A 27,616-nucleotide genomic window follows, 5' to 3' on the forward strand; every position below is an offset into this window, starting at 1 on the left:
AAATTATTATTATTTTTTTACACTTTTCACTTCATCAATAATCTGCCGAGTGTCGTCTTTGAAAAGAGATCAAACTGAAGTCTGTGCTCTGAACCATTCAAGATTTACCAGTTTAAGTTGGAAATAAAAATCAGGTCTATGCTCAAAGTGAATAAATGGATTTTAAATACAGTGAAAATATAATTTACTACCATAAAATCCCCTAAAAAATACAAAATATTAAATAAAAACAAATCGAACTAAAATATAGCTCATTCATTTCATTGAAATATATATATATAAAAAAAAAAATCGATCATTTTTGACCGACACGCGAGGAGCACCAGAGGGTTAAAATGCACAAATGATTCAAGACACGCATAAAACACACCAAACAAGCTCATTTCTAGAGAACTATATTTACATAATACTCTTGTTTTACAGAGAACCATAATAAAAAGTATAAAATACTTACAAAAATTTGCAACAATGTACATATAAAAATAAGATCTATCTTCTCCTGAACAATAGAAACTGCATACATACAAAAAATATATATATATAAATATACATGAAATCCTGTCACAGAATCCGGGATGAAGTGAGAGTTCAGGCAACGCAGTCGGGAGAAAGCAAACAGGAACATCACCCCTCTTCCCAACACAGAAGTCTACAACTACGGGTCTTTCAAACTCATCTTCAGGAAAAAATAATAATATTAAAAGTGTAGTGTAACATAAGAAAGTGTAATGATGAGATAGATCTCCACTTTCACTGGAGAACTGCAGTTTATCAGTTCACATGTTCTTCACTATTAGTCTCATCTACACTCCTTCAAGCCATCACGACTCGATCAAACATCTACTTTCTAAATTTAGTCGATCCATGAGAAGCATAAACCGTGTACTCAACGCAACTAAAGAAGAGTTCTGACATTGTGGATTCCCTAATGTCTCTCCGAACTCCTCGTCCGCCTCCTGTTCTCCAGTGGAACTATGATCTCACACACACACACACACAGTGTTCCTGCTCTGAAGGGCCACACGTCTTTATGAATGGATGCCAATGGAGGCTTCAGCACTCAAAGGACACGATCTCAAAAGTTTGTATTCTCAGGCCCTCAAAAACTGTTGTGGTGTAAATAACCAGCCGAAAATGCACAAATACGTTGCCATTTTAATTGTGCAAACGGCCTCTAATTGATAAGCTACTCCTCACAAAAGCAGTTACAACTAATGCATCAACATTAAACGCTCATTTTGGGTTGATCCATTTGTACAGGTGGCCCTCCAGGAGCAGGACCGGACCGTCCGCTCACAGCCTCACGACTCTCAGACCGACTCTGAGTGCGAGCACATGACATTATCAGGTGAACTATTGCTTTAGACTCTCACTGTAAATCACATATTGTGCATCTTCAAGAGTGCAAATGTAAGGCCTGTGGGAGCATGGGAAGACACGCCTACAGTCAACACAACCGTACCGACGGCTGAACGCAAGCGGACACTCATGATAGGAAGATAGTTCAGTGGTTTTACTGAGCCACAGGTTCAGTAGTAGAGCGCTCTCCTCTCTCCAGTCAGTGACGGCGTCATTCATTTACAAACTCAATCCAGAACACAACACAGCAGATATGATCCGTTTCTCGCCTTCTCACTGGTGACTGGCCAACAGCTCGTCGATATCGTCCATCCACTCTTGGGTCGACTGGTTCTTCAGCAGCGAGTCCACCAGATCGGTCTCCGCAGGGAACCCGGATAGGCCGGCTCCTGATTGGCTGCTGTAGCTGAACTGGAGCTGCTGATTGGCTGATCTGTTGAGCTGGTAGGCCTGATTGCACTGCAGTGCTGTGGTGCGGTTGGGTCCGGCCTGCGTCTGGCTGAAGGGCCCCAGGTCCGGCAGAACCTGCTGCGGTTGGGTCGGCACCTGGCCCTGCTGGGGCGTCTGCTGCTGGGGCAGATTTGTCCGCTGTTGGTTCATACCGGGCATCATTTGTGCAGGGTTCATGCGACCCGCCCCACCACTTCCCATGCCACCCTGAGGGAACGGGGTGTTGTTGGGAAGCTTGGATAGCCTGGCCTGCATGTGGAAGCCGGGCTGGAGAACTGGGTGCTGCTGGGAAGCCTGTGTTTGCCAGGACTGGGCTTGAGTGGGCAAGGCACCCTGGAGACCGGTGGGCATAGCATTAGCCATGGCGTTGGGAATGCTATTGGGAAGACGTGCTAGTTGCTGCTGCTTCATCATGGCAGCATTGGGCTGGCTCTTAAGGTGCGCTTGCTGTTGCTGCGCCGCTAGCACGCTCTGCCGGTACGCGTTGGACATGTTGGACACCTGCGCCCTCTGCTGGCTGGGGTGCATGGGCATGTTCCCGTAGAGCACTTGCTGCACGTCGAGACCGCCCGCGCAGGACTGAAGACTCATGTCTGCCTGACTGGCGGCCGGAGACGGGCCGGTGCTCGGGACTGCGTTCCCCATTCCCATCATGCTTTGCGTCTGAGAGAACATCCTCTGCGTCCCGGGGGCGGCGCCGCTCAGAGAGTTGACATTTCCTAACGGTTGAGATGCACCTGGAAACAGAGTAGAGCGCAATCATGATCAGAAGAGGAAGCCAGATTTAATCGGTTTCATTTATCAAAGAGATTACAGTTGCAACTGAAGCAGCCATGGGTGTTTTCTTCCGGATTGTGAATCAAGTGTGACAGAAACTCTGTGGGGCAGGACTGGATGTTGAGATTAGAGGCTAAACGATTGATCGGTTTGGCGGATTAATTGGCACTGATAACCGGTTGCTGGAAGAATCGGTTATCGGCACAAATCCATACTGATCATTGTTTTGGGTTGCGTGCGATGCTGGAGCGGCTGAGAAGGGCTCGCTGTCATTATACTGTACGAGAGCGAAATAAAAACTCACTAATGCCTTGTGGAGTTTGTTTTGACACTCCAGATGTGGATTTAAAACACATCATGAACCGCTGCAGTACACTACCATACGCGTTTTAAACCCACATCTGGAGTGTCAAAAACTCCACTAGGCGTTAGCAGGGTTTCTGCAGGTTTCTTCAAATTAAATATAATGCTTTTTAATGCTTTTTTTTAAATGCATTTTTTTACATTTTTAATGCCATACACGACCCAAGTGCTGTCAATCGATTAAAAAAAATTTACTCGATTAATCACACATTTTTTCTGCGATTAATCGCAATTAAAAACACTTAAATTTGAATAGGTTTATATTAGTTTGATACTAATACAGCTCTTGATGTCTGGATACAATTTTTTTTAAACATTAATTATAGCCATCCAACATTACAGTGTAAAAGCTATACATTTATTAACAGGCTCCAAAAAAATAACTTTTAATTTAAGTGAACTTAATCATACAATCATGCAAAAAACAAACCTATAATAAATGTCATATTTACCTGTCTGACAGGCAGGACGTATACAGTAATTGAATAAAGTTATCAAAAAGTCTGCACGGCATATTTTATAAATTAAATATCTAGACTAATCCTTATTAAAGCTACAGAAGTTCTTTAGTCAATTGCAGTGAGTAATTTTCTCTGTTCCCTTTGTTCTGTGATTAACTTTCCTGACAGAAAGCTTTATTGGCTGCTGTCCCTTTAAGAGCAGCCGCTGCTGACCGACACATCTCACACACACCCTCTTCTCTCTCTTTACATTCATTCACATACACAGGACATTCACAGGCAGCGCGTTTAAAAGCATTTGCATGAATAAGAGCGGGATCATATAATGTAACGCTTTTTGGATGTTGCGTTTTGCGTTAGATATTTTATTATATTTTTACGGCGTTGATTCCCACTGTAGTTACCCAACTTAAATACTTTTTACAAACGCTGCAAAATCCTTCTTTATTTTGACCACCAACGGGATGCAACCATGTCCTAAACTGTTTGTCTTCCAGCAACTTCTGCTGGAATGTTCACTTTCACATTTGGTCTAGTTTTATTCCTGTTATTCCTGCTGTACAAAATGCCTGAGTCATCTCCGCATCACAGCAGTTCTGCTCCGGCCGGAAGCAATTACCAAACTGGTTTTGCATGTTTATCACACTAACGTATATAATTTGCGACAGCAAAAATTATGAAAGCTATGTTCAAATAAATTGATCATAAAATTCGCTTCAAAATGATCTAAATGTTTAATGCCTGTAGGATTCAAATGTAATGCTTTTTAATGCCATTTAAGGCCTTAATTTTCGCAAAATCCATTAAAATATGCCCCATGGAAACCCTGCGTTAGTGAGAGTTTTTAAATCGCGTACGGTAGTGTACTGTACCGAGTCACTGTGTTTTAAATCCACATCTGAAGTGCCAAAACAAACCATGAAACGGTACAGTACACTACCGTACGTGATTAGATATTATAAGTAGTTAATTTGTTGACTAGATGCTGCATTAGTGGATTAGAACAGCAGTGCGTCTGAGAGGAGGCTAACATTAATACCTCACACGGGCAAAACAATGTGACAAAAAACATACACACACGTCCGACCTTAGTGTTTACTGTAACGATTGGTGCCATCTATCTGCATTCGTTTATATCCGGCTGGTCGCTTTTATGCAGTGGTTATGCAGCGAAGTGGCATATTTAAAGCTAGTGACGTGAGAAGGCAAACTGTCGTCAAGCAGCCGACAGAAACATACAAACCACATAAAGCTTTAGATTTCAGTTCTTTATCATCACTGTAACATGTTTTGATTAGATCATCAGGTGTTCGAAAATGGAAGCAAATAAAGAGTAGCCGCGCCACTTTCGCAAAAACTCCCATACATCGTAAAAACGTTTACACGCTTTCAAGAGGCGGTTCGAAAAAAAATATATATTTGGCAAAGCTGCAGTGGAAACAGTTTATGCACATTTACAGGTCACCTGACGTAGATGGCGCGTATGTTTGGACAGAAGACGAGACAGAGTTATTCATTAAAGGGATAGTTCACTTTGAAATTAAATTTTGGTATGTTTTAGCTTACCTGAAGGGCATCCAAGATGTAGGCGTCTTTGTTTCCGCATTAGTTTAAATTTTGATATTTTTAGGTCAAACCGTTCTTGTCTGTCAGTCATATAATGCAGGTATATGGATACTGACTCAAAGAGCTTGCACAAAGTCCAAAATAAAACAGTTCCCCATCGTCCAAATGAAACAATTCCCCATCGTAAGTACACATTGATGGCCTAAGACACGAAACGAGCGGTTTGTGTGAGAAAACGAACAGTATTTATATAGTTTTTAGCTCTTATAACACAGCCGCGTCCAAATGATCTGAGGGCTCGGCGGGTATAGATATATACACTAGATGTCGCCTTGGTTACTGCAGTTCATTGGAACGAAACCGTAGCCAAGCGACATCTAGTGTACATATCTATACCCGCCGAGCCCTCAGATCAAACTGTGTTCAAGAGGTAACAACGATATAAATACTGTTCGTTTTCTCACACAAACCGCTCGTTTCGTGTCTTAGGCCATCAATGTGTACTTACGATGGGGAATTGTTTCATTTGGACGATGGGGAACTGTTTTATTTTGGACTCTGTGCAAGCTCTTTGAGTCAGTATCCATATACCTGCATTATATGACTGACAGACAAGAACGGTTTGACCTAAAAATATCAAAATTGAAACTACTGTAGAAAAAAAGACACCTACATCTTGGATGCCCTTGAGGTAAGCTAAAACATACCAAAATTTTATTTCAAAGTGAACTATCCCTTTAAACTCATAAAAGACTAAAGTATTACGGGAATACTGGATTCTAAACAACAGAGAAATGCCAGAGTTTATCAAGAGCTCGAAGCAGAAATGAGGGAGAAACACCTCATATGAGCCGCTCTCAGTAGAAGTGGACTTCCTTGTTATTAAAGCTTGGATGCACGCCTACGTCTACTTCCATTAACAATAGGCCTTTATCTCATTTCCTGGTTTTCGGGACGTTCGAAATCGCCAAGCAGTGAACTCGCACTTCCGGTGGCTACTTAGTCACAGCTTTAGATGAAAAGTAGGTCAGTAAACATAAATAAAGTCGCGATATAGAGCAGTGTCTGTCAATATTAAACCGCATAAAGACCATTTAAATAGGAATCATGCATGTTCTGCGTGTGTCTCTGTGAATGAATGGCACAGACGCGCTGTTTCATTTACACACACACACTGAAGGACGCATGACGCTCGCGATGTTTTCAGCCTATATGAGGACATTAATGCACTTCATCAACACAGCCGCTCTGAGAGTCACTTCAGCAGCATTTTAGCTTCATTCGAGGAAAACTATCGTCATATCATAAAACACAGAGACTCAAAGGTCTACACGGCAACCCGTCAAAATAAAAGTTTGGTTTAACCTTTGAAGAAAGTTTTGCTTAAATCATTACATTTTAAACAATTGGTTATAAGAAATTTAATTAAACCATTAAAATGGAATCAAGAAAACTAAAAAAAAAAAAAAAGAATCTTTTGGGAGATGCGAGGGCGAAGTAGTCCAGTGATAATAACAGGCAGCCATGGTGAAGACGCAGTACACTGCTTCCGGCGTTATAATGTGTTGCGATAAAGGCCTATAATGGCTAGTGCGTGGCTGAGATATACGTAAACCTGCTAACATCCCTCGCCATGATTTCTGGAATGACTTATCCGGAGAAAGAAAAAAAAGACGACGTTTTAGTCGCATAGCATCGTTTAATAGAAATGCTGTCATTTCGCAATAGTTTTTTTTAAATCTACACTTAGAAAATATCGCAAAAGTTGCGCAAATCTGTAATGGAAATGCAGCTGGTCAGAGAATACATATAACATACATTTGGGTCTAATTTCAGTGCTATTGTCCATCTTTAAAGGCTGTTTGGATTTATAGGAAATAAATAGAGTCCATCTGTAACATTACCTACGGTTAATAAAAGTATTGTTCGTTTGTTGATTTCATTATTTACTAAGACGATGTATAATTAATATATATATATATAAAAAAAAGAGCATTTATGTGTTATGTTTGTTTTCATTCAGTATCTGTTTTAAAAGCTCTCGGTTGATTAACCGGTTATCAGCCAGTGTGTGCCAACCTCGTTACCGTAACTGCTAAAGTCCACCATCGGTCGAGCTCTAGCTGAGATGTGGACTCGAGGTGAGCTTAAGCTGAAGTTTAAGAGGAATTAATGACTGGAGAAAACCTCCATTCGTCACCAGAGAGAAGCTGGACGCGTCACTGGAACATCCAGTTATGACACTCTGATTAAATATTAATTATGAGGTCAAAAATATAACTGGCGTTCACAATAAGATCCGTGACATGGATTTGGAAAATAGAGGAAATTGAAATTTTCATTTCATTCTGAACAATATTTCTTACTCCATAATTTCATAACCTTCTACACTAAACCCAGAACACATCATTTCTGAGAGGCAAGTCCCTTACTGTGGGCGTCTCTGCTTTCCTATTCACCACTTTAATATGTTTTACAAGGCTGTCTCCAAACACAGACTCGCAGATGAAGAATCCTGTGTGTAACGGCCACCTCGCCACACACTAACCATACTGTGCTTCTGCCATTCAAATGAGTCTATCAATACACACACTTGCAAATCAGGTGGGCTTGTTTGTTGACTAGAAACAAAAGGCTGCTTGTGTTGACCTCAGAGACGGGGAAGCTCACGTCACACTGAACTTCTCTGGCGAGTGGAAAAACAGAGGAGTAGTTTCCTCCTAGCCTCAGACTGGGTCCCCTCCATCACTCAGAGCTGCGTCCACATCCCATCTCTAGTAGCGCTGGGCGGTATACCAGTTCATACCGAATACCGGTGTTTGTTTGTTATGATATTAATTTTCAATAATCTGCAATACTGGTGTGTGTGGCTTAAACAGCGCTGGGAACGCGCCACTGTTTAAGAGGGTCTTTTCACTGTTCACGGGTGATACACAGGGGTGTGTGTGTGTGTGTGTGTGTGTGTGTGTGTGTGTGTGTGTGTGTGTGTGTGTGTGTGTGTGTGTGTGTGAGTGTGTGTGTGTGTGTGTGTGTGTGTTACTGAGCCTGACGGTGAAGATGGAGAGGTTAAACTATAACAGAGCTGTCAAATTATATTACAGTGTTTCTCATACATCGGTTCACAATATCAACACTGCCTTTTGGAAACTCTACTTGGCATCGGTGAATAAACATGAGCACTGCAGGTTTCAGTCTAAACGCGGCGCGGGAGTTTATATATGAATGTATCTGAAGGGAACTGACAGTCTTTAGAAAAGCTTGGATGTTATTGTCATTTAACCTTTCTTCATCTCTCCTGATAAAGCAGTGTTTATGAGCCTCTTTGTAAACCGCATCAGTGTGTGTGGCCTTGCAGACCTGTGTCAATACCAGTGGGATTTCTTCTACAATATTCACTCATGACAGTAAAATAGGGCGTTTAAGCCAATCTACTGCAGTATGTCCTCTCTCAGTCAGTAGAGAATGTGTCTGACACCCAGTCATGCTTCAAGAAATAAATACCGGCATATACTGTGAAGCCGATATAATTTTGAAAAATACCGTGATATAAATTTTGGGTCATCACTAATTTCTAGAGTGTCCAACTGAACGGCACTTGATCTGTCGTGTAACAGGCGGTGTAACGGGGCGAGTGGGTGATCAGGAGGATGGTGTGTGTGTGTACCGGAGAGTGTGTGTTCGGGGAAGGCCGAGGGGTGTTGCTGGGCCAGGCAGGGCACAGTGCTGAACTGCTGCTGGAACGGGTTCTGCTGGTTCTGCTGGTCCTGGTACTGGGGCGGTGGACGGGTCAGATGCCTCTGGAGCTGCTGCTGCTTCTCCTGACACACACACACACACACTTCTGTTAGCACTCCAACAGTGTTAGATTATCAGTACTCTTGTGAGGCTGCTGCCCTCTAGAGGCAGATCTGTGAACCACACACTGTGGACGTAACTGTAGAATTATTACTGTTATTATTGATAAATGTACACTACCAGAGTTCTGGATCGGTGAGATTTTTAATGTGTTTAAAAGAAGTCTCTTCTGCTCACCAGGGCTACGTTTATTTTTAATAAAAAAAAATACATGTATTTAAAAAAAAGTAATATTGTGAAATATTATTGTAATGTAAATCATCTGTTTTCTATGTGAATATACAGTAAAGTGTAATGTATTCCTGTGATCAAAGCTGAATGTTCAGCATCATTACTCCAGTCTTCAGTGTCACATGATCCTCCAGAAATCACTCTAATATGAGGATTTGATGATCAAGAAACATTTATGATTATTATCAGTGTTGAAAAGCAGCGGTGTGTGTTAGCTCAGGTGTTGTGCGAGCGAGCGACGGTGTGTGTTAGCTCAGGTGTTGTGCGAGCGAGCGACGGTGTGTGTTAGCGCAGGTGTTGTGCGAGCGAGCGACGGTGTGTGTTAGCGCAGGTGTTGTGCGAACGAGCGGCGGTGTGTGTTAGCGCAGGTGTTGTGCGAACGAGCGGCGGTGTGTGTTAGCGCAGGTGTTGTGTTAGCGCAGGTGTTGTGCTGCGAGAGGCGGTGTGTGTTAGCGCAGGTGTTGTGCGAACGAGCGGCGGTGTGTGTTAGCGCAGGTGTTGTGTTAGCGCAGGTGTTGTGCTGCGAGAGGCGGTGTGTGTTAGCGCAGGTGTTGTGCGAACGAGCGGCGGTGTGTGTTAGCGCAGGTGTTGTGTTAGCGCAGGTGTTGTGCTGCGAGAGGCGGTGTGTGTTAGCGCAGGTGTTGTGTTAGCGCAGGTGTTGTGCTGCGAGAGGCGGTGTGTGTTAGCGCAGGTGTTGTGCTAGCGAGCGGCGGTGTGTGTTAGCTCTGGGGCCTCATTTATAAAACTGTGCGTAGGAACCTTACTAAAAGTGTACGTACGCACAAAAGCCAAAAATGATGGACGCAAAAAAATATTCAGACTTATAAAACCATGCGTACGCCAGAACCTGCGCAGAATTCACTTTATAAATCCCAGTAAGCGGAAGATTGTGCGTACATGCGTCTCCTCCCCGAAATAACCATATATGGAGCTTACAACGCCTAGTTTTACTATGCAGATCCTCATCTACATATCATTTGCATATGATTATTCATCCACGTGATAACTTAAACGTTATCACGTGGATGAATAATCATATGCAAATGATATAAACGGTACAAGAAACATTACATTAATACAAATCAAGTAGTTGTCTATCCTTGCCTTGTTTTTGAATAGCCTACATAAATCAAATAGTGTAAAATACATTTCAGAGAAAGTTTTTCTCAATCTTTTCCACTTGCCGAATTTTATTTTTAATATTCTATTTTAATTCCATTTTTAATGGAAACGGATAGACCTTGTGCATTATTTGCACGAAACTATTTTCTCAGACAATCTGGTATTATCATGATAAGCAATTATCTCTGTGGTTAAAACATTAAAGCACGCCACAGGAAAAGTGTTCAAAAACAATCGCATCCACAACAAATATTTCTATTGATTGAATATAAAACAAATTGTAACTATTCAGTATGAATTCATGTTTAAGTGTTTAACTCCATAATTTGAATGGCATATTTAATCTAAATGTTTATATCAGAAGTAAAACATAGTTTAAATCATTATTTTATTTATTTAAACTGTGTCAGTTTCACTAAACGGCCCAATGCGCTCGCTGGCGCGGAGATTTAAGAAGGAATGGATATTTGCTTCAAGTGACAGATTTGGTGAGTGAAATTATATTTGTATTATCTTTCTGTATTATGTTTAATTTTAATTCTAAATTCTAAAAGTGACCAAAAATACATTTAACTCCAGCTGGCTCACCATCGGTGTCGCCAAACTGCTCCGTCTCTAAAATGTGCGTACGCATGGGTCAGAGTTTGCGTTTAGGTGCGCATATTTTCACGTCAAGTTTTTCTTTATAAATCCCACCTTTTGCGCAGGAACTGGCGTACGCATGTTTTCAGCCCCGTTTTGTGCGTACGCAAGCTTTATAAATGAGGCCCCAGGTGTTGTGCTAACGAGCGGCGGTGTGTGTTAGCTCAGGTGTTGTGCGAACGAGCGGCGGTGTGTGTTAGCTCAGGTGTTGTGCTAACGAGCGGCGGTGTGTGTTAGCGCAGGTGTTGTGCTAACGAGCGGCGGTGTGTGTTAGCGCAGGTGTTGTGCGAACGAGCGGCGGTGTGTGTTAGCTCAGGTGTTGTGCTAACGAGCGGCGGTGTGTGTTAGCGCAGGTGTTGTGCTAACGAGCGGCGGTGTGTGTTAGCGCAGGTGTTGTGCTAACGAGCGGCGGTGTGTGTTAGCTCAGGTGTTGTGCGAACGAGCGGCGGTGTGTGTTAGCTCAGGTGTTGTGCTAACGAGCGGCGGTGTGTGTTAGCGCAGGTGTTGTGCTAACGAGCGGCGGTGTGTGTTAGCGCAGGTGTTGTGCGAACGAGCGGCGGTGTGTGTTAGCGCAGGTGTTGTGTTAGCGCAGGTGTTGTGCTGCGAGAGGCGGTGTGTGTTAGCGCAGGTGTTGTGCTAGCGAGCGGCGGTGTGTGTTAGCTCAGGTGTTGTGCTAGCGAGCGGCGGTGTGTGTTAGCTCAGGTGTTGTGCTAACGAGCGGCGGTGTGTGTTAACGCATGTGTTGTGCTAGCGAGCGGCGGTGTGCGTTAGCGCATGTGTTGTGCTAGCGAGCGGCGGTGTGCGTTAGCTCAGGTGTTGGGCTAACGAGCGGCGGTGTGTTAACGCATGTGTTGTGCTAGCGAGCAGCGGTGTGTTAGCTCAGGTGTTGTGCTAACGAGCGGCGGTGTGTGTTAGCGCAGGTGTTGTGCTAACGAGCGGCGGTGTGTGTTAGCTCAGGTGTTGTGCTAACGAGCGGCGGTGTGTGTTAACGCATGTGTTGTACTAGCGAGCGGCGGTGTGTTAGCTCAGGTGTTGTGCTAACGAGCGGCGGTGTGTGTTAGCTCAGGTGTTGTGCTAACGAGCGGCGGTGTGTGTTAACGCATGTGTTGTGCTAGCGAGCGGCGGTGTGTGTTAGCTCAGGTGTTGTGCTAACGAGCGGCGGTGTGTGTTAACGCATGTGTTGTTCTAGCGAGTGGCGGTGTGTTAGCTCAGGTGTTGTGCTAACGAGCGGCGGTGTGTGTTAGCTCAGGTGTTGTGCTAGCGAGCGGCGGTGTGTGTTAGCTCAGCTGTTGTGCTAGCGAGCGGCGGTGTGTTAGCTCAGGTGTTGTGCTAACGAGCGGCGGTGTGTGTTAGCTAAGGTGTTGTGCTAGCGAGCGGCGGTGTGTGTTAGCGCAGGTGTTGTGCTAGCGAGCGGCGGTGTGTGTTAGCGCAGGTGTTGTGCTAGCGAGCGGCGGTGTGTGTTAGCGCAGGTGTTGTGCCTGATCACCTGAGCCTCGGCCATGATCTGCCTCTGCAGGAGCTGCTTCTGCTGCTGGCTCATCATCTGCATCTGCTTCATGTAGGCCGCGTTACTGTGGCCCCCCGGCACACTGGTGATGCTGGTGCTGCTGGGCTGAGGGGTCATGCTGTTCCCCGGGCCCGGCACATGAGCGCTCGAGGGGTACGACCCCGAGTCCTGCAGACACACAGAGAGGTCACGTCAGCTGTAGGGTTCGAGAGCCGCTGCTGTATGGTGAATAAGTCCCGGCTGAAGGGCGTTGTTAGGCTTAGACTTATTCACCATACAGCACTAGCCTTGAGTAACTTACTGCTTTCATAAAATGGCTACCACACAGTACAAATGTTAAAGCCGAAAAATATGCATCTAAGCAACTTTCATGAAGTAAAATCACTAAAAGCCTTCCTTCCGCTGGAACAAATAGTCCCTGACCGTGAACAGCAACAGAAGTTACACACATTATTTCTCCATTAGATGGAGACAAAGACTGTCTTTATGAGTGAGTCAGTCAGTAGAGAAGACTTTTACATTGAAAGGACTCAAACTTGAGAACACAGAGAGAGTGAAGCTACTGACAGAGGACTAGAGGAACGGGAAAACCCTTTGACTGTTAAAAAGGTATAAGATATCGCAGCGGACATTCAAACTTGGACTATAATTATATAGATGCTATATCTACTGTAAATGCAGGTACACTCGCTTACTCGACCTCTCATTATACTCTACTATTAGCTTCAGTGAACAATATCGATGAGACCAAACATGTGTTTGCGTTGCTAAGAGTGTTGCTAGGGGTGTTGTGTAGTGATACACAGAACCGTTGGGTGAAGCGGTCATAACCTTGTTTTATCGTGAATAACACACAGATATTGACCAATCAGAATTAAGGACTGGAACTAACTGTTTTATAATCAGCAATACAAACTACAGAAGCTTCAATTGCTGGAGAAACTGAGAATTTATTTATTTCTGTATCCAATTGTACACCACTTTCATGTGTATGGATCAGGGCTCCAGATGAACGGTGCTCAGAAGCGCTGGAGCCCCGGACTGAACACTTTTAAGAGCACAGGATGAACACACCTTACATCAACCGGCAACACAGTCATTCACATTTTCCTCCATTTTGACTGTATAACTGATAAATGCCTTGGTAATAAATAGACTTAACGTACAGAAATTGTAATGTGCGGTTTTATTTTAAGTCCACGGGGTCCAGATTAACATCTGAGGGCCGCAGCACCGGACACACTGAGTTCTGCAGAGAGGATTTGGTAGCACTGTGACAATAAAACACTGAGCTTACTAACTTTACCATCATTTATAATGTATTAATATTAATTCAAAAGCAAAACAAGTGAAAAATAGATATTAGGGAGTGAAAATAGCTAATAAGCGGTCCTCTGCAGCCACCTACTGGTTATAATCATTTAATCTTTTTTATTTTTAAATAAGCGAGTTTTCCTACATCTTGAAACTTTTAGTTTTATAAATGGGGACAAATCTTTGAAGGATGGACAGAAAATGTTTTGGTCATCACATTAAAAATAACTAACTATTAACTATTAATTAAATATGACATTATAGTTTTGAAGTGCTGGAAAAGATGTGTAGTACTTGAAGCGTTTGACTGTGTCTGCCACAATACCACAGTAAAGGTAGTGTTACCACACTAAATCCATGGTGAGTGTTGCTGATCTGTGGACTTAAAGACTAGTTCATTCATGGCACAGTGTTTCTCCTGGTTCCCACGTCAGCGATGTTTGATCTGATATCCATGGTTTATAACAGAAAACTCTGCAGCGAGGTCCAGTGAGAAACATTCAGAGCATTTGGGCACCCATCGACGCCACTGGACGGGTCCCATTTCTAGAGTAAAACAGGTTTTCATCTACCTTTCCCTCTCTCACATTTCGCTTCCTGTCTGTTCTCTACACTAACCCATCTCAAAGCCAAAAATCTCTCAAATATTTTCTCTCTCAAATATTACAAGCACACACAATTTTTTATTACACACATACAAACCACACTCTGACATCCACAGAACACACACAATTATAACTGCTTAATTTATATAATTGGCTCTATACTATGCAGAAGCAGAAAACAGGACTAAAGCACATATAATATAACATAATATAATATAATATAACATAATAAAGCGAGTATTTTCTTTATAGGCAAAACTTGAGAAAATGGCTCCATCTGGTAAAAAAATAATAATAATAATTTTAAAGCCTTTCCAACAGAATGAAAGCCACTAGATTGCATCATTTTATAGTTAAACGGCCCTGGGATTAAAAATTATAAGTTTTAATGGGGACATTTTTGTCCTGAAGGTCCTGAGAGGAACTATTTTGTGTTACTAGTGCAAAATATATTTATTAAAGGAAATGGTGGTGAAATAGTAAAATTCCAATAAAAATAAACACCTGTGCCAAAATGTATGCAGCTGGCATTAACACAGGCAAAATGATCAAAAAGACAAAACTGAAAAAGACAAGTGTCCATAAGGTCGCACAAGGGTTAATGTGGGTCAGTGGGAGACCACTCTTATCTAACTAAAGACAGAAGCCTTCTGCTTTTACAGGAAAAGCTTCTTTCCTTTTACACTGTAGAGAATAAAAGGATAATGGCCACTAGAGGGCACAATTTCTATGTGATGTAAATAAAAAAATAAACTTTTTTTATTTTTTTTATAACACACACCCACACACACACACACACACACACACAGAGAGAGAGAGAACATTTTTTGCATACAAGAAAATGATCCCACTGGTAATAGTTGATGGGCATGAACTACTAAACGAATGATAATTTGGGTGGGAAATATTAACAGTCCTAGACACCTAAAACCAGGCTGTAGGTGCAATGTCTTATTTCCTCCTACTGAAGTATAACTAGGACACATTCCTGGCAGGTTTTGTGAGATTCCTCCTCCTACAGTATAATTACTCCAGTCCACACCAGCTCAATGTTTCAAACCTCACTGCTTTGAAATTCACTTTTAAATTCAAGCACCTTCTCTCCAATCAAGAGCGCTTCCTCAGCGCGGGACTACAGACAGGGCAGAAGATGGTTTAAAAATAAATGAGAGATGCCAGAGATGTTAGCAGACGCCCTTTCACAACACAAACACACACACACACACACACACTCAGAGCAGAGGTATTTCGAGGTCAGTGTCGACATCAAACGGTGTTATCTGAAGAGCGAGACGCAGAGGTTTCACAGAAGAGAGTCACTGAACCGTGCGAGTAAGAGTTGATGTGTGTAGAGCTGATGTGTGTAGAGTTGATGTGTGCAGAGGGAGTAAGAGTTGATTTGTGTAGAGAAAGTAGGAGTCGATGTGTGTAGAGTCGATGTGTGTAGAGAAAGTAAGTTGATGTGTGTAGGGAGAGTAAAAGTTGTGTGTAGAGATGATGCGTGTAGAGTTGATGTGTGTAGAGAAAGTAAGAGTTGATGTGTGTGGAGAAAGTAAGAGTTGATGTGTGTAGAGATGATGTGTGTAGAGTTGGTGTGTGTAGAGATGATGTGTGTAGAGAGAGTAAGAGTTGATTTGTGTAGAGAAAGTAGGAGTTGGTGTGTAGAGTCGATGTGTGTAGAGTAAAAGTTGTGTGTAGAGATGATGCGTGTAGAGTTGATGTGTGTAGAGAAAGTAAGAGTTGATGTGTGTGTAGAAAGTAAGAGTTGATGTGTGTAGAGATGATGTGTATAGAGTTGGTGTGTGTAGAGATGATGTGTGTAGAAGTGATGTGTGTAGAGGGAGTAAGAGTTGATTTGTGTAGAGAAAGTAGGAGTTGGTGTGTAGAGTCGATGTGTGTAGAGATGATGTGTGTAGAGGTGATGTGTGTAGAGGGAGTAAGAGTTGATTTGTGTAGAGAAAATAGGAGTTGGTGTGTAGAGTCGATGTGTGTAGAGTAAAAGTTGTGTGTAGAGATAATGCGTGTAGAGTTGATGTGTGTAGAGAAAGTAAGAGTTGATGTGTGTAGAGAGTAAGAGTTGTGTGTAGAGCTGATGTGTGTGTGTGTAGAGTCGATGTGTGTAGAGAGAGTAAGAGTTGATGTGTGTAGAGTGAGAGATGTGTAGAGTTGATGTGTGTAGAGTTGATGTGCGTGTAGAGCTGATGTGTTTAGAGCTGATGTGTGTAGAGTTGTGTGTAGAGAGTAAGAGTAGTGTGTAGAGTTGGTGTGTAGAGTTGATGTGTGTAGAGAGTAAGAGTTGTGTGTAGAGTTGATGTGTGTAGAGTTGGTGTGTAGAGAGAGTAAGAGTTGATGTGTGTAGAGTTGATGTGTGTAGAGTAAGAGTTGTGTGTAGAGTTGATGTGTGTAGAAAGTAATAGTTGTGTGTAGAGTTTATGTGTGTAGAGAAAGTAAGAGTTGATGTGTGTAGAGAGTAAGAGTTGTGTGTAGAGCTGATGTGTGTAGAGTTGTGTGTGTGTGTGTGTGTGTGTGTGTGTGTGTGTGTGTGTGTGTGTGTGTGTAGAGTTGATGTGTGTAGAGTAAGAGTAAGAGTTGATGTGTGTAGAGTAAGAGTTGTGTAGAGTTGATGTGTGTAGAGTTGATGTGTGTGTAGAGCTGATGTGTGTAGAGTTGATGTGTGTAGAGTTGTGTAGAGTGTAAGAGTAGTGTGTAGAGTTGATGTGTGTAGAGTTGATGGGTGTAGAGAGTAAGAGTTGTGTGTAGAGTTGATGTGTAGAGAGAGTAAGAGTTGATGTGTGTAGAGTTGGTGTGTAGAGTAAGAGTTGTGTAGAGTTGATGTGTAGAGAGAGTAATAGTTGTGTGTAGAGTTGGTGTGTGTGTAGAGTTGATGTGTGTAGAGTTGATGTGTGTAGAGAGAGTAAGAGATGATGTGTGTAGAGTTGGTGTGTAGAGAGTAAGAGATGATGTGTGTAGAGAGAGTAATAGTTGTGTGTAGAGTTGATGTGTGTAGAGAGAGTAATAAATTGTGTGTAGAGTTGATGTGTGTAGAGAGAGTAATAGTTGTGTGTAGAGTTGGTGTGTGTAGAGTTGGTGTGTGTAGAGAGAGTAAGAGATGATGTGTGTAGAGAGAGTAAGAGATGATGTGTGTAGAGAGAGTAAGAGTTGATGTGTGTAGAGTTGGTGTGTGTAGAGAGAGTAAGAGTTGATGTGTGTAGAGTTGGTGTGTGTAGAGAGAGTAAGAGATGATGTGTGTAGAGAGTAAGAGTTGATGTGTGTAGAGTTGGTGTGTGTAGAGAGTAAGAGATGATTGGTGTGTGTAGAGTTGGTGTGTGTAGAGTTGGTGTGTGTAGAGAGTAAGAGATGATGTGTGTAGAGAGAGTAAGAGATGATGTGTGTAGAGAGAGTAAGAGTTGATGTGTGTAGAGTTGGTGTGTGTAGAGTAAGAGATGATGTGTGTAGAGTTGATGTGTGTAGAGTTGGTGTGTGTAGAGAGAGTAAGAGATGATGTGTGTAGAGAGAGTAAGAGTTGATGTGTGTAGAGTTGATGTGTGTAGAGAGAGTAAGAGTTGGTGTGTGTAGAGTTGATGTGTGTAGAGAGAGTAAGAGTTGGTGTGTGTAGAGTTGGTGTGTAGAGAGAGTAAGAGTTGGTGTGTGTAGAGTTGGTGTGTGTAGAGAGAGTAAGAGATGATGTGTGTAGAGAGAGTAAGAGTTGATGTGTGTAGAGTTGATGTGTGTAGAGAGAGTAAGAGTTGGTGTGTGTAGAGTTGATGTGTGTAGAGAGAGTAAGAGTTGATGTGTGTAGAGTTGATGTGTGTAGAGAGAGTAAGAGTTGATGTGTGTAGAGTTGATGTGTGTAGAGAGAGTAAGAGTTGGTGTGTGTAGAGTTGATGTGTGTAGAGAGTAAGAGTTGGTGTGTGTAGAGTTGATGTGTGTAGAGAGAGTAAGAGTTGGTGTGTGTAGAGTTGGTGTGTGTAGAGAGAGTAAGAGATGATGTGTGTAGAGAGAGTAAGAGTTGGTGTGTGTAGAGTTGATGTGTGTAGAGAGAGTAAGAGTTGGTGTGTGTAGAGTTGATGTGTGTAGAGAGAGTAAGAGTTGATGTGTGTAGAGTTGATGTGTGTAGAGAGAGTAAGAGTTGATGTGTGTAGAGTTGATGTGTGTAGAGAGAGTAAGAGTTGGTGTGTGTAGAGTTGATGTGTGTAGAGAGAGTAAGAGTTGGTGTGTGTAGAGTTGATGTGTGTAGAGTTGGTGTGTGTAGAGAGAGTAAGAGATGATGTGTGTAGAGAGAGTAAGAGTTGATGTGTGTAGAGTTGATGTGTGTAGAGAGAGTAAGAGTTGGTGTGTGTAGAGTTGATGTGTGTAGAGAGAGTAAGAGTTGGTGTGTGTAGAGTTGATGTGTGTAGAGAGAGTAAGAGTTGGTGTGTGTAGAGTTGGTGTGTGTAGAGAGAGTAAGAGTTGGTGTGTGTAGAGTTGGTGTGTGTAGAGAGAGTAAGAGATGATGTGTGTAGAGAGAGTAAGAGTTGGTGTGTGTAGAGTTGATGTGTGTAGAGAGAGTAAGAGTTGGTGTGTGTAGAGTTGATGTGTGTAGAGAGAGTAAGAGTTGGTGTGTGTAGAGTTGATGTGTGTAGAGTTGGTGTGTGTAGAGAGAGTAAGAGATGTGTGTGGAGAGAGTAAGAGTTGATGTGTGTAGAGTTGATGTGTGTAGAGAGAGTAAGAGTTGATGTGTGTAGAGTTGATGTGTGTAGAGAGAGTAAGAGTTGGTGTGTGTAGAGTTGATGTGTGTAGAGAGAGTAAGAGTTGGTGTGTGTAGAGTTGGTGTGTGTAGAGAGAGTAAGAGTTGGTGTGTGTAGAGTTGGTGTGTGTAGAGAGAGTAAGAGATGATGTGTGTAGAGAGAGTAAGAGTTGGTGTGTGTAGAGTTGATGTGTGTAGAGAGAGTAAGAGTTGGTGTGTGTAGAGTTGATGTGTGTAGAGAGAGTAAGAGTTGGTGTGTGTAGAGTTGATGTGTGTAGAGTTGGTGTGTGTAGAGAGAGTAAGAGATGTGTGTGGAGAGAGTAAGAGTTGATGTGTGTAGAGTTGATGTGTGTAGAGAGAGTAAGAGTTGGTGTGTGTAGAGTTGATGTGTGTAGAGAGAGTAAGAGTTGGTGTGTGTAGAGTTGGTGTGTAGAGAGAGTAAGAGTTGGTGTGTGTAGAGTTGGTGTGTGTAGAGAGAGTAAGAGATGATGTGTGTAGAGAGAGTAAGAGTTGATGTGTGTAGAGTTGATGTGTGTAGAGAGAGTAAGAGTTGGTGTGTGTAGAGTTGATGTGTGTAGAGAGAGTAAGAGTTGATGTGTGTAGAGTTGATGTGTGTAGAGAGAGTAAGAGTTGATGTGTGTAGAGTTGATGTGTGTAGAGAGAGTAAGAGTTGGTGTGTGTAGAGTTGATGTGTGTAGAGAGAGTAAGAGTTGGTGTGTGTAGAGTTGATGTGTGTAGAGAGAGTAAGAGTTGGTGTGTGTAGAGTTGGTGTGTGTAGAGAGAGTAAGAGATGATGTGTGTAGAGAGAGTAAGAGTTGGTGTGTGTAGAGTTGATGTGTGTAGAGAGAGTAAGAGTTGGTGTGTGTAGAGTTGATGTGTGTAGAGAGAGTAAGAGTTGGGGTGTGTAGAGTGGAGGGGTGTAGAGAGGTAAGAGGTGAGGTGTGTAGAGTGATGGGTGTAGAGAGAGTAAGAGGTGGTGGTGTGGAGGGAGGATGAGGTGGTGAGTGAGAAGAGGGGGTGAGTGTAGAGGTGAGGTGTGTGAGAGAGAGAGTGGTGTGAGAGAGGGGTAGAGAGAGAAGAGGGGGTGGTGAGGGTGTGGGGGGTGGGTGAGAGAGAGAGAGTGGGGTGAGTGGAGGGGAGGGAGTAGAGGGGGAGGGAGAGGAGTGTGAGAGAAGGAGAGAGAGCGCGGGAAGAGAGGAGGGGGTGGGAGGGGGTGAGTGGGGGAGGTGGTGTGGGGTGGGGGGGGAGTGTGATGTAGAGAGAGTAAGAGTTGGTGTGTGTAGAGTTGATGTGTGTAGAGAGAGTAAGAGTTGGTGTGTGTAGAGTTGATGTGTGTAGAGAGAGTAAGAGTTGGTGTGTGTAGAGTTGATGTGTGTAGAGTTGGTGTGTGTAGAGAGAGTAAGAGATGATGTGTGTAGAGAGAGTAAGAGTTGATGTGTGTAGAGTTGATGTGTGTAGAGAGAGTAAGAGTTGGTGTGTGTAGAGTTGATGTGTGTAGAGAGAGTAAGAGTTGGTGTGTGTAGAGTTGATGTGTGTAGAGAGAGTAAGAGTTGGTGTGTGTAGAGTTGGTGTGTGTTGAGTTGGTGTGTGTAGAGAGAGTAAGAGATGATGTGTGTAGAGAGAGTAAGAGTTGGTGTGTGTAGAGTTGATGTGTGTAGAGAGAGTAAGAGTTGGTGTGTGTAGAGTTGATGTGTGTAGAGAGAGTAAGAGTTGGTGTGTGTAGAGTTGGTGTGTGTAGAGAGAGTAAGAGTTGGTGTGTGTAGAGTTGATGTGTGTAGAGAGAGTAAGAGTTGGTGTGTGTAGAGTTGGTGTGTGTAGAGAGAGTAAGAGTTGGTGTGTGTAGAGTTGGTGTGTGTAGAGAGAGTAAAGGCAAACGGGGTTAATGGTCTATATTTAAACCGGAGTGCAGAAGGAGGGGCTGATGTGAAACGCATGAAAGACGGCTTTGTGTCGTCCTCTCTCTCTCTGTCCTTTTCTATGTTGACTAGTCTCAGCCCCCACTTCAGAGTGAGTGTGTGTGTGTGTGTGTGTGTGTGTGTGTGTGTGTGTGTGTGTGTGTGTGTGTGTGTGTGTGTGTGTGTGTGTGTGTGTGTGTGTGTGTGTGTGTGTGTGTGTGTGTGTGTGTGTGTGTGTGTGTGTGTGTGTGTGTGTGTGTGTGTGTGTGTGTGTGTGTGTGTAAGAGAATGGCTGTCTGCTCTCTGCTCCTTAGCAACCAGCTGCCTGACCCAGACACACTGATCAGGCCCGGGGCGCATGAGAACCAGACACACACACACACACACACACACACACACACTAGAGCTGGACAATATACTCTATATATAATTATATTATATTATGGATTGTTTTGTAGGGGTGTCACAATATATCACAATACAAAAGTGCATCAATATGTATCGTGTGTGGTTCACCTAAAATAAAAATTAATTTTATTACTCTGTTAATTACAGAGTTTCAGTCTCGTGATATGTATCGAATCGTGGCATGAGGGCATCGGTACACCCCTAATGTTTTGCTAAGGACAGTGAAGATTGCTAACATTTAGTTTCTTTATGACTCATGAAAGTTAAAGTCACATCATCATTAGTGTTAATAATCTCGACTCAGAATAAGTTCCTCTTGCAGCTTCTCTTCTCTGATGACGAGGGCGGAGCTATAACCTGTCACTCACATGAGATCAGCCAATAGCAAACCACAACCATCCAATCAATTCCCCACAGACACAATCAAGCCCCGCCCACATTTGCTCTTGTTCCAGAAGCTTCACTCGTATATATACGACACTATAGAAGAGAAGACCAGCACAACTTCCCCTTCATGACGAGTTTAAGACAGATAGTGTGTTCAGTTTCATCTGCGTTATCATTCAGGTTACATAAAGCATATCCAGATTTGTATTTGCATCTTTAACTCATTTCAACGTCCACGTTCACTTTCTTTTTCCTCTCTGTGCAGCAACAACATTTCTACTTTCATTTATATGGACGTGTCCTCCTAAATGTCTGATTGTAGTTATAATCAGCTAGGTCTGCGCTGAGGAAGTTATATTTATCCCTCAGACACTCAGACACTCCCTTCTGCCAGAGTTATCTTCAAGGTTAGCGGATGAGGAGTTCCCACCAGTTCTTCGCTTCATGAAAGGGCTCTTACAGTGTTTTCTCGAGGTCTTTGACTGCACTTGAAGTGGATGCTAAATTTATTCCCTAGTTGTAAAGCAATATTCCACTTGGAAATGTCATTAATTAACAGAAATAAAGCTGTTTTTCTCCCCGCACAAGATGGGCTGTGTGTGAGAGACGGGATTGTCAAGGACATCTCTGAACAACTATCTCCTTTCTTTTCACTTTTACATTTTCACACTGAGCAAATGAAAACAGTTTCTTCCCAGAATCAATTTCGACTGATAACATCATTGATAATTTCTTCCGCTTGGTCTAATCGGAGCGCCTCGTTTCCACTGTGGCTATGCAGGAAGATCTCGTCATCACTGTGTGAGTACGACACTTGCTTTGATATTGTGTTATTGTATTGCACTGGCATTCAGACGCATAACTCTGAATATTCTCAATCATCTACAACCTTTCGCATGCATCTATAACACTGGGAGCGAACAGCAGCATTTGACCTACTCTGCGTGAACACGTGAGCTTCAGTGATTAGTAAGCACTCATTATTACGAATCATTATGGGGCACTTCCACCACCGTGACGCGAGTCTCAGCAACAGCAGATGAAAGGCAGAACGAGCTCCGGCATGACAGCACATGTGACCGAGATCTGGCAAACAAAAGGGCCCTTTCTGTGAACGGCTGCAGATCAGACACGAAGCTCACGCCACACGTGCTGTACGCACACGCGTAAAGACTTCCCAGCGATACGTGTTTTCAGTGTTATACTGTAGGGGGCGCTATTGCACACCTCCTGAAAGAGGACTGAGTCTCCTGATCAAAACAGGAGAAGAAGCAGAAACAAGCGATAGAAGCACTGCTGACGCTCAGGTAAAATAACGTGATTATCAAACATTAAACTGGCTAATGCTACTGAATGAAACGTTGAACCCATGAAGAGGAAACGACTGAGGCTTTGAGGTGTTGATGGACTCGATCGGCTCCGTCTGTGCTTATGATCATCGATCTGATCCCATCTGGATGAAGACTTTGACAAATCATGATTTTCTCAGCTTTTTGTTCAAAATAATGCTTTAATGAAACTTACCCACATGCATGCAGCTAGAATAAAATGTTTAAAAGCAGAGGCTCTATTCTTTCTTTATATATATTGCATGTTCAGATACTCGTACAATAAAATATTCTGGGTGGCCATGAAAGTTGTGTGGAAATGATGAAAAATGCTGCCGGTGGCTGGGAACTTTTAAAACATGCTGGTGGGGAAAGAGTTAATTACTAATCACTTACCATCTCAAGAATCTTAAGTTAACATGTCGTTAAAAATACATATTGAAATTTGTCCGTAGTGTTTTTAAATAAACAAATTAACTAGTGAATGAAATATGATACTTCAGTATTTCTAAAGGGTCATTGCTGGATTGCATTTATGCCTCCTCTACATAGATTGTGTAAAGTTGTTAAAGTCTGTGTAAACATTTTTAAAAGATTGTTTTAAATGTTACTTGAAGCGACAGAAATCTCTCAGGCTTCATTATAAACATCTTAAAGATTTGTTCATAATTTCCTCGCCTCCTCTATGCAATCCAAGATGTTCATGTCTGTCTTTCTTCAGTGGAAAAGAAATGAAGGGTTTTGAGGAAATCACTCCAGGATGTTCCTCCATATAGTGTCTTCAATGGGGTCCAACGGGTCGAAGGTCCAGATGTGAGTTTCAGTGCAGCTTCAAAGTCTCGACACGATCCAGCCGAGGAATAAGAGTCTCATCTAGACAGACCAGCCGACATTTATAACAGAAATAAACATTTATATACTTTTATCCACAAATGCTGGTCTTGCTCTAGCTGTGATGCGACACACATTACGTAATCAGGGTAAAAGGTCAAGCGGGACGTAGGTGTAAGAACAGACCCAGTGTTTACAAAGCCAACGTGCAGAGACTAAGTCAAACGCCATTTACTAAATAAATAAAGAAATAAAGAAAGAAAGAAAGAAATAAAAGGTAAAACAACGATGTCGGACGATTTTGAAGCTGGAGGAGAAAATGAGATTGAGTTTTTCACACTACATTTATAAACCGGAACACGCGTGACCTTTCACCCTGATTACGTAATGTGTGTCGCATCACAGCTAGAGCAAGACCAGCATTTGTGGATAAAAGTATATAATGTTTATTTCTGTTATAAATGTCCGCTGGTTTGTCTAGATAAGACTCTTATTCCTCGGCTGGATCGTGTCGAGACTTTGAAGCTGCACTGAAACTCACATCTGGACCTTCGACCCGTTGGACCCCATTGAAGACACTATATGGAGGAACATCCTGGAGTGATTTCCTCAAAACCCTTCATTTCTTTTCCACTGAAGAAAGACAGACATGAACATCTTGGATGACGTGGGGGAGAGTAAATGATCAGGAGATTTTAATTCTGAAGTGAACTAATGCTTGAATGTGCGTTTGGGTTTGGAACGACACAAAGGTAGAATTTGATGTTTGTGTGAACTAAGCTAGGTTCAGGTGTTAAGCGGGTCTCACCGGAGCGTGCTGTAGGTGTGCTGGCCTGAAGCTCATGCCGGCCGGCCTCGGCTTCTGCATCTGCTGGTGCCGCATCATGTTCAGCATGGCCTGGCTCTGCTTGTTCTGGCTCTGTGTGGTCGCAGGACCCCGGGGAGCCCCGGACGCCACCGCCTCGTAATGGGACAGGGGTTTAGTGTTGCTGTAGTCCAACATGGCCGCCTGGGCCGCGGGGTTGGGCGCGTGGCTTAGCATGGGCTGCATGTATCCGGCCGGAGCGCCCGCTTTAGGAGAGCCCTTGTTCGGCATGAGCATGGCCTTGGGGTTCGGGAAGTCTTGCGGGTACAGAGAAGGACTTGTCGGCTTCTCAAGCCCAAACGTCCCGCTCATTTGACTTTGGCTGGGAGTATTTTGGGGCCATGATGTGGAGTGGTTTGGTTGCGGGTGGAATTTTGCCGTTTGCGACTGTGGTTTTTGTTGCGTTGGAGGCGGAGGCTTCTGAACCACGTGTTGCTGGCTTTGTAATATGGCTCTCTGCTGCTCGCGTGCCGCTAACTGTTGGAGCTGCTGCGCGGGGGACAGGTCTTTAGGCGGGCCGGGGAGCATGTGGTTTGGGATTTGTCTGGTGGTCTGTTGCACAGGCGATGTGGCCGGAGCCGACACAGGTGAGCTGGTGTGAAGTGGAGGTCCAGATGAGGTGGGTCTCACCTGAGGGGAACCGTTGCAGGACTCCTGGTCGAACGCGGGGGAGAACTCAGTCTTTACGTTGGCTAGATCCGGTGGGATTAAGCTCTGAGTTGCACCGGACGTGAGCTCCGGGTCTTTGCGGTCACCGAAACTGACGCTGAAGAGCTCTTGTATGTCCTCGTAGGGTACCGAGCGATTAAACTCCTCCATGATCTCACTCCAGTCCTGGTCGTCCAGGTTGAGGTCGGGGAAAAGGCTGTTGTTCCCGGTCGAACCCCCGGTGGGGAGAATGCAGGGTAATATATCGTCCACCGGCTCCTGCTTCATCTCTTTTAGCAAGCGGAAATCTGAGTCCGAGCCGCGAGACGCACCACTATCGGTGATCCCGGCGTCGCTGTGCTCCGCTCTGTGGTTCCCATTGGCCATCACATTATGTTTAGTGTCCATTGGTGAGAGAGGCGGCACTGCGCCGTTGGAGACCCCGTTACGAGCTCCTAGTGTGTCCTCAACACAGGTCTTCTTATTGGGCGGGTAGCCATCGCTGAAGCCGTTGACCTGTTCACGGGCAAGAGGCGACCCAGTGCTCTCCAACTTCCTCTTCACCGTCTCCTGTAACTGCACAGAGGGGACAAAACAGATCATGCTTTACACTTCATGCAATATCCATATTGATTTTCACAGCATTAATGTTTAATTATGGGCCCGTTTTGTTATAATTATATTCTATATGATTTAAAGCAAAAAAAGTAAGCACCTCGTACGAACATGACAAGTAAAAAAAAATGTAATGTGTTAGGTGCAAGTGTAAGTAATGTAATGTGTTTGTAAGTGACAAACAAAAAGAGTTAAATGGTAAATCACAATGAAGGGTTCGTACAGACACTGTAAAATGAAATTCCAGGACTTTCAAGGACTTTAAGCACTACTTTTTGGGTTTCAAGGACTACAATCAGAGATTGCACTTAAACAATATCATTATATTTAAAAAAACAAACAAAAAAAAACTAAAGAGATAAATAAAAATAAACTAATAAAACAAAATGGTACAACTAAAGTGCAACACAAGCAATGACTTTGTCATAGTATCCTTTCAATGGTTAAAGCAATCAAAGATATCGTTATTCTTATTCAAAAACTGATTTTTTTCTCCCATGAATATATGATTGACCTGAAGAATGAAAGATCTATCATATACTTGGATATTTTGCATGGCTATGAGCGTGATATTGCTCATATTAGGGTTACAGCACTGATTTTATGTGAAAAGATTGTTTTATCAATAAAATTAAACTCTAATTTCATTTGTTGTCTTTCAATAATTCAAGCACTTTTTAAGTACCTTAACATAAATATGGCCATTTTTCAGGGCTTAAATTTCAAAACGTCAAATTCAAGTACTGCAAGCATTAAGCACCTCGTACGAACATGACAATCTAATTGTCAGCACAAAATGTATGACCGTGGCTAGGCCTGTCGCAATAATCAATATATCGACTTAACGCACAATATATGTACATGACTTCAATCATTTTTAGTGACGCAATATATCGCCCATTAGGTTTACATGATAATGAATGTCACCAACATTTTGCCTATCGTGCTGTCATCTTGTCTGATCTCCGTGTCAGAGGCAAAAGCGGGGCTCGGGCAGTTCCTTCATGATGGATAGTTTTATTCACACGCAGCGCGGTCATCGACAGGTGAAATAAAGCCGTCTTTGGGCCTTATAGTGTTTTCCTGACAACTACAGTTTGAAAGAACAAGTTCAAATGCGCTTGATTTCAAAGCTGCAATCCACTGTTCTGGTGCAAATATAACCATCACGGCGTAAATAGTTTTAGCAGCAGATAAGGCCTGTTGAGGCATCTGTGCCTGTGTTCATACGGGCATCTGACGGCTAAGCAGGGTTTGTGTTTTCAGCAATTTAAAGCACCTTTACTTTACAGAGAAAAGAAAGCCAGAGAAAAATCTGTAAAAAGTGCCTTTTGTGCTTTTGCAAGTGCATTTTTCCTTTTTTAGAATATGTTTATTTACTATTTATTCAAGTTATTTTTATTTAGGATATTACATTTTTTGACACTTTATTTCCATGATCTAAAGAATGATTGCTGTCATTTGAAAGTGTGTAGGCCTACATGCATTATTAGCCTATGCTGTTATATTATGATTTATATTCAGTGGCATAAAATGGTCTTAAAATGGCAATAATATTGTTTATCGCAATTATTTCTGGGACAATATATAGCACAACAAAAAGCAGTTATCGTGACAGGTCAATGGACAATAAGTTTGAACAATGACGAATGCATGTCATG

The 27,616-nt window shown here is 42.9% G+C and overlaps 1 protein-coding gene across 1 annotated transcript in view; it reads right to left on the reverse strand.

Annotated features, from left to right (window-relative positions):
* Nucleotides 1–380: 380 nt before the first annotated feature.
* maml1 (mastermind-like transcriptional coactivator 1) overlaps nucleotides 381–27,616 on the reverse strand; it is a 41,647-nt gene continuing 14,411 nt past the window's right edge. Inside the window, exons 2-5 of the mRNA XM_081381928.1 lie at nucleotides 24,636–25,916; nucleotides 12,313–12,501; nucleotides 8,641–8,794; nucleotides 381–2,546 (exon numbers count right to left, since the gene is read on the reverse strand). Coding sequence (XP_081238054.1) covers nucleotides 1,633–2,546; nucleotides 8,641–8,794; nucleotides 12,313–12,501; nucleotides 24,636–25,916 — 2,538 coding nt within the window. The 3' untranslated portion in view covers nucleotides 381–1,632. The remainder of the gene's footprint in view (nucleotides 2,547–8,640; nucleotides 8,795–12,312; nucleotides 12,502–24,635; nucleotides 25,917–27,616) is intronic.

The sequence above is a fragment of the Scardinius erythrophthalmus genome (assembly GCF_964197995.2).
Source record: "Scardinius erythrophthalmus genome assembly, chromosome: 13".
In the NCBI taxonomy this organism is placed as follows: Eukaryota; Metazoa; Chordata; class Actinopteri; order Cypriniformes; family Leuciscidae; genus Scardinius; species Scardinius erythrophthalmus.